Raw genomic sequence first — 7,500 nt, 5'->3', positions numbered from 1 at the left:
GCGACACCCCTTTCCTCCAGTGGGACTCACATACATACATACTCTCCTGCATACTGTAGGCACCTAGCCCACACGGCAAGCCAGGAAAACAAGACAAGGCAGGCTGGTAGTCACCCATCAATAAAAAAATAAACATACCCCCCCCCCCCCCCCCTCTACTTTTCAGCAAAGTAAGTTAGGCACGATGCTCTCATACTGTACCTACTGTGTGTGTGTGTGTGTGTGTGTGTGTGTGTGTGTGTGTGTGTGTGTGTGTGTGTGTGTGTGTGTGTGTGTATCTACATTCCTAGCCTAGCACAGCGTTATGTAAAACTGATGGAAGAGGATCAGGAAAAATGAACAAGGAGACAGTCCCTTAATTCGTATTCAAACTCCCTGATTCATTGTAAAACCTGTCTGCTCTAGGTGACTACTTAGTGTATGTACTGAGAAGATGAGTCTACAGCCTCAACGACTGGACATATCCTGCCTACATATCATAACTACATACCATGTCTACAGCTCCATAAATATTCATGTTAATGTTTATACGCTGATAGCGAGTTTACACGTCTCTGATTCCTTCATTCATTTATCCTGCATGCTGCCACAGCAGGAGAATATGATATCACGCTGCCAGGCTCAGCCTGGCCTAGCACAGCCCGGCCCGGTGTAGGCACTGAGATACACCCAGACTAAACTTAGTCCATCCCCACCGCCCACACACAGCATTAATGATCAAACACTTAACCGTAAACGTAAAAACAAAAATATTGTTATGACCATATCACCCACAGACATGCACGACGTGTCTGCGTGTGTGCATGTGTGTTCTTTGTGTGTATGCGTGTGCGAGTGTGTGAGCGTGTGGGTGTGTCTGAGAGTGTGCGTGTGTGTGTGTGAGCATGTGCGCGTGTGTGTGTGTGTGTGTGTGTGTGTGTGTGAACGAAGATGTGAGGCCTTACCTAAGACCCAGGAATCCTCGGGAATAAAAAGCGGGAAAAAGATGTCCCTGTAGAAGGTCGGAGAGAGAGGAGGAGAGGTAGTACTCCAGGTAGAGATTTGAGTCCCAGGGCGTCTCTCAGTGACTCACCTCCTCTAAACCCCAGGGAGAGTGATACCCTACCAGTGGGGCTACAGCAGAGCAATGGAGCAGAGTGGGAGGGATGGGGGGCGGGGGAGGGGGGTGGGGTGGGGTGGGGTGGGGTGGGGTGGGGGGGGGGTTCAGTGTTCAGGGGCCGATGTAGAGACCGATACTGTGTTTCAGGTGCTCCTTGGTTCCTATCTATAGACCGACGGAGAGGAGGGAGTTTTCCGGTGGGCCAAAATGGACGAGGAGGAGATGGGGAGGAAGGTTATTATCCCCCCACTCTCTCTCTCTCTCTCTCTCTCTCTCTCTCTCTCTCTCTCTCTCTCTCTCTCTCTCTCTCTCTCTCTCTCTCTCTCTCTCTCTCTCTGTGTGTCCAACCTTTGGGCTGGATTAGCGGCTGTAGGCCTGGTCAGGGAACAGGAACAGGTGTGCGTGTCCTCATGTCACTGGTCACTCAGTGTCCACAAACCTCTCTATTACTGTAAGAGGGAGCGTGAAAGAGAGGGAGGCAGGGCGAGCTAGTGTCTGAGCGTCACCAGACCGTGACATGACATAGTGTGTTCGTTATATATGTCACTTGAAGACCAACCCTAACCCTATTCTTAACCCTTCAAGCCCTGACTCCTAACCCTATAACCCTCACCTCTTCACCTGGCCTACAGAATGAGACATAGTGTGTCTCATAAAAGAGAACCGGCTACAACCGGGTTTGGACACTGCCCAAAATGGAGGTTGCTACTGTAATCACATTGTAAAAAGCCGACAGCGTTAAGAATTAAACTCTCAGCCAAATACCTTGGGATTAACAGGTCTAAAAATAGGTGGGGTGAGCGTGGTAGTTAGTGTACCGTACAAGCGAGTGAGCGAGTGAGTGAGTGTGTATGTGTGTGTGTATGTATGTGTGTGTGTGTGTGGGTGTGAGTGAGTGTGTATGTGTGTGTGTGTTTGTCTGTGTGTTTGTGTGTGTGTGTGTGTGAGTGTGAGTGAGTGTGTATGTGTGTGTGTGTGTGTGTGTGTGTGTGTGTGTGTGTGTGTGAGTGTGTGTGTATGTGCGTGTGTGTGTGTGTGTGTGTGTGTGTGTGTGTGTGTGTGTGTGTGTGAAAGATGGAGGTAGAAAGAAAGGTAGCCTATGCTCCAAAGTGGTCAGAGGCTCCCTCTAGAAGACTGAGGGTAATACCAGTAATCAGAACTAGGAGTCCAGCCCCTCGCGATGTCTCAGTCATAATGATTATAATGATGATTCTAGCACTTTTCTTTAACTCAAAGTTCTCTCCATTCTATGCAGTCATTCCACCACCAAGGTGTGGTACCCACCTGGGTGATGCGCGGAAGCTATTTTGCGGAAGAACACTCACCACACATTGTCTGGGTTCAACCAGTTAGAGGCTAAAGTTAGTGCTCTCTGTCACCTGATCCACCTAGGTTCAGAGGTCAGATCCTGGTTGGGTTTCACAGCCCTGGAGCGGTCAGGTGACTGTGAGTACATGGCTGGGGAATGTAGGCCATGGAGTTAACAGCCAGAGTTGCTTTAGCACTGCTGTTTAACAATGACTCATAAAAGAGACAGGAAGGCGAATACTATCTTAGCCATCTGACAAGGTCTATATTGGGGTATAAATATTCCTCCATAAAACCTATGATGAGACTCGGGTGTAAGGGCATGCTCTTAGGTATGAACTACGCAACAGTGCCACACCGTGGTTGAAAGTTGTAACAGGTTGGAATCTGCCCACTGTCAGACCGTATGTTGTCGAACAACATTCACACTTCCCTCGGAGAGAACTGTGTATCAATGAAACCAAGAGGTTGGAGATTAGAAAGATCAGAAAGAAGGAGAGATTAGACAGAAAGGGAGAATCAAGAAAGAAAGACAGAAAGAAAGAAAGAGAGAAAGAAGGAAAGGCAGAGACAACGAGAGACGGAGAGATGACGTCAGTGACACAGGAAGAAGAGGCAGACAGACAGCTGGAGAGAGCCATGTCTATTTTTATTCAGCAGCGCCTCTCTGTCATACAGAAATACAGCTAATCAGACATATTCTGAAAGCTCCTCTTTCATATCAACAATCTGACATCTAAACTAACAACCTCCCCTTTACAACCCCCCCCCCCCCCTCCCCCCCCCCCCCCCCCCCCCCTCCCAACACCTGTGCACTTCACTCTGTGGAAAAAGTCTACAGAAGAACGGAAAAAAAAAACAGATACTTTTGCAGAGTGTACTAATGTGCAATACTCACATGTATACGAAGCGCAAAACAGGATATCTTTCATTAATAATTGATGACGATATTAATGAAATAGTACAAATGTTTATTAAAGATGCATGGCAGAAACCAAACCTAGTAAAATATCATCTGGATGGGATGGTAATGGCAGCAAACAGCATGTAGCCTAGCCTAGCCTAGCCTAGCCTATATATGCCTAGCCGAGACACTGAGTCCATCCTGACCTAAACAGATCAGCAGATTACTTAACAGTTTGTTCCATCTCTCCTGTTCAGGATCTCTTTCTCTCTCTCTCTCCTCTTCTCTCACTCTCTTCTCTCCTTCCACAGGCTTGTCTTTAGCACATCCTCCACAAATCTATCATTACAACAACTTCTCTTTTCTCAATAAAGAAATATAAACAACTCCACATCATACAGTAATATTGTTATTTCTCTCTATCCTCTATCATCTTTGTCTGCCATTTTCTCGTGAAATTTCTCTGCCATGAATCACTATTTAACATTTGTGTTTTCATTGACATTCATGGATGGCAACAGACACGTACCGTATCCTCATGAAGCAAAGCAACAAAAAAAAAAAAAAGATAAAATGATCAGAAAAGGAAAGTGATGAGAAAGATGACATATGTAGTGGATCTTAACTTGATGTCGGGGGTTGCACTTGTGTCAACAACAAAATCAAGAAAAGCATGTGAGAGAATGTGATCAATCAAATCCTAACCCCCCCGACCCTGAAATGCCCCAATTCCTAATACTGAGTGTTGGCCATGCCTACTAGATACAAGCAAAATCATCAAATATCCTCTGATCTCCTCTAGTCTTCTAGTAGAGCTGGTCTCTCTTCTCTCTCTCTCTCTCTCTCTCTCTCTCTCTCTCTCTCTCTCTCTCTCTCTGGTGTCTCTTCAGTGCATTGTGGATCCTGGGCGCCATACGTGGGGCTGCAGACCCAGGTTAGAGGTGCTGAACCTGGGCCGGGGGACCCTGGCCTGCTGGGTGATGCTGGATGGGTGGCGAGGGGGGGTCTGAGACAGCGGGCTCAGATCAGGGGCGCTCTTGAACTGCCTTTTAGCCTGGAGAGGGTCGAGGTGGTGGGGGCTGGAGAAAGAGGGGGCTGGGATTGGGACAGAGTTGGGAACAGGGGCAGAGGTGAGGACAGGGAGCTGTGGGAGGGGGGCAGTTGGGGCAGGGGGATGAGGGGGGGAGAAGGGGGAGGGGGCCCACTGGGGATGAGGCTGGTAGAGGGTGTTAGCGGGTTGGGGGGGAGGCTGATAGGGTTGGTAGGGGGCATCAGCAGGGGTCGGTGGAGGTGAAATGACATCAGAGCGCCATATCGGCTCCCCCAGTGTCGTGGCAGATCGCGGCACGATCACTTTCGGGGCGAGCCCAGTGGGAGGGGGCGTGGAGAAGCGCCTGACCTCACACACGCGCGCTGTCTTCATTGGCCCTTGAGAGCCGCCCGTCATGCTGTGCTGCTGCTGATAGGCTGAGGTGGTCTGGGGAGTCCCGCCACCGTAGGTGAAGAGGGAGGAGTTGAGCTGGTAGGGTTGGTGGCTCATGATGTCCACAGCCTTGATGCCCCCTTTCTTCCCCCCCGCGCCTCCTTTCTTCCCTGCCGGCGCCCCCTTCTGCACGCCTGCTTTCTGCTTCTGGGCCTGTAGGGGGCAGGAGGGGGAGAGGAGGGGGTTGTAGCTGATCGGAGGGCCGGCACGGATGCTGGAGGAGTATTTCCAGGTTGCAGGGAGGGAGGGGGTGGGGGAGGGGTCTCTGAGGAGGGCGTGGGAGGGGGGGGTGGAGGGGGTGCGCTCGACCATGTAGCGATCCATCCGGCTCTGCCTGCGGGCAAACAGCTGCCCCCCTTTCCCCCCCAGCTGGGGTACCTGTGGCGCCTGTGCCTGGGGTTTGGGGGCCACAGGAGGGGGCCTGGGGCCTCTCTGAGCCTGCATGAAGTTACAGGCCTCGGCTCCCAGCCTTAACCAGTCCTCCTCTGGGCCTGACTCCCCCCCGGGGCCCGTCCCAGGCTGGCTGTCCAGGCTGTGGAGCAGTGACAGCAGGGCAGGGTTGGGGGACACGTCCTTCTTGTCTTCCACAGCGGGGCTGAACATGGGCTTCTTGTTGGCGCGGCGACGGGCCTCCTGCAGGATCCCGGTGCGAGAGGCGGGGACGGAGATGCGCTGCTCACGGGACGCCAGCGAATCAGGGGTTTGGGGCGTGGCTTGAGGGTGGGGTGGGTTGTATTGGGATTCAACAAGGTGGGGTGTGGGGTATTGGGATTGAGTGGGTTGGGGTGGGGGGTACTGGGATTCAGCAGGGTGAGCTGGGGTGTATTGAGGCTGAGTAGGGTGGGGTGGGTTGTACTGGGATTGAGTGGAGTTGGGTGGGTTGTATTGGGATTGAGTGGGGTGGGGTGGGAGGAATTGGGGTTGAGCAGGGTGAGATGGGAGGAATTGGGGTTGAGCAGGGTGGGATGGGGGGAATTGGGGTTGAGCAGGGTGGGATGGGGGGAATTGGGGTTGAGCAGGGTGGGATGGGGGGAATTGGGGTTGAGCAGGGTGGGATGGGGGGGAGAAGGGAGTGGCAGACATGGAGGAAGGAGGAGAAAAGGCATGATTAAGAGGAGGATGAAATGGTTGGGTGTGTGTGGGCGGAGGAGAGAAAGGTTGGGATGCTGCCATAGCCGGGGATGGAGGGAGAGGAAGGGCAAAGGATGGAGAGAAGGGGGCAGAGGAGGAAGGAGAGAAGGGTGTGGAGCCGCTAGGAGAGAAGGGAGCAGAGGCCAGAGAGGAGGGAGGAGAGAAGAGAACAGAGGGAGGAGAGAGAACAGAGGGAGGGGGAGAGCGGGCGGACGTGTTGGGTCTAGGGGAGATGTAGAGAGAGGTACTAGACACCGCTCTCCTGGCCTCTGACCCTGCCGGAGGGCGTGGCGTGGGGATGGATACCATGGAGACAGCGGCGGCGGGTTTGGTCACCATGGAAACGGCGGGCGTCGGTTGGGGTGGGCGGAACATCACGGGGGTGGCGGGGGGGCGAGAGGGGGCGAGGCCGGGGGTAAACGGGCGGGCGGTGCGGTTCAGAGAACTCCCGGGGTTGGGGTTAGTGTTCATGTTAGGTTCAAGGTTGAGGTGTGGGTTAAGGAGGGGCGTGAGTTGGTTTGGGTTCAGGTTGGGGTCCAGCTGGGTTGGGAAGGGGGTGTGAGAAGGAGGGGTCAGAACCACACTGGCCCGACTAACCGCCACAGAGACCCCATTGACCAGACCCATGGCTGGGGGGGACACGGGAGAGTGATTTTGGACGGGGTAAACGCTGACAGGCTGCTTCCCGCTGCTGCTGTCCAGCCCTGAGCCCTGATACGCTGAGCCGTCCAGCTGGGCTGGGCTCTGATAGGCTGAGACCTCAGGCCCCGATCCCTGATAGGTGGTGTCCATCTCGGGGCTGTGATTGGCTTGCGGATGGGACGGGCAGGCAGAGCTCCTCCTATCCAGCATGTCCAGGTAGCCGCTGTCCCACGTGGGGTCGAACGCTGCCGAGAAGCCCTCCTCATCCACCTCCGACCCGCTACGGAACGAGCTCCCCCCTTCCTCCTCCTCCTCTCCCCCTGTCTCTCCCTCCGTGTCCCCCTGACTCTCTCCTTCCGCCCGGCCGAAGCAGGTGAGCGTGTATTTCTTAGCTCTCTGGCGGCGTTTCTTGAACATGAGAACTCCTTTAGAGTGGGGGTCTGGAGCGTCGGTCAGCAGGGAGGCGATAGAACGACACTTCACCTTGGCCTCCTTCACCTGCTTCTCCACCACACTCTCACCCCTCTGCAACTCTGAGAGAGAGAGAGAGAGAGAGAGAGAGAGAGAGAGAGAGAGAGAGAGAGAGAGAGAGAGAGAGATTAGAGTGGTTACAGTACGTAACAAATAAAGAATGTCTTACATCATCAAGAGGAGTTTATGGGGGCGGGGGTCAGCAATGACAGACAGGAGAGTGTGCAGGGGGGCTTCAGAGCTGTAAATTCCCCCGTACTCCCCCACGTCAAATCACACACATACCAAGTGGGTTAGCTCAGTGTCTGTGTGTCCAGTAAGACTGTAGAGCCTCATAGGTCAGCAGTTACAGTAAGAAAGATCGGAAGTGGAAATCTGGCTCTGTATTGCTAATAACATAGCTTACTTTAACATGAATAATCTGACTCCATTTCACTTCATGAATACTATGTGTTCGGGTTG

The 7,500-nt window shown here is 53.1% G+C and overlaps 3 protein-coding genes across 3 annotated transcripts in view; all 3 read right to left on the bottom strand.

Annotated features, from left to right (window-relative positions):
* Nucleotides 1-7,500, bottom strand: part of bicral (BICRA like chromatin remodeling complex associated protein) — a 253,681-nt gene that overhangs the window by 30,324 nt on the left and 215,857 nt on the right.
* The window catches only part of LOC310817069 (LIM domain-binding protein 3-like), a 94,924-nt gene that overhangs the window by 86,147 nt on the left and 1,277 nt on the right, over nt 1-7,500 (bottom strand). The gene's annotated exons all lie outside the window — the stretch shown is intronic.
* LOC310817105 (synaptopodin 2-like protein) overlaps nt 3,879-7,500 on the bottom strand; it is a gene marked incomplete at its 5' end in the record, with an annotated part of 13,867 nt that continues 10,245 nt past the window's right edge. The window contains 1 exon segment of the mRNA XM_083687539.1: nt 3,879-7,100. Within this exon segment, the coding sequence (XP_083543665.1) occupies nt 4,198-7,100 (2,903 nt within the window). The 3' untranslated portion in view covers nt 3,879-4,197.

The sequence above is a fragment of the Argentina silus genome (assembly GCF_951799395.1).
Source record: "Argentina silus genome assembly, chromosome: 16".
NCBI lineage: Eukaryota > Metazoa > Chordata > Actinopteri > Argentiniformes > Argentinidae > Argentina > Argentina silus.
This window is presented reverse-complemented; position numbering and strand designations above follow the sequence as displayed.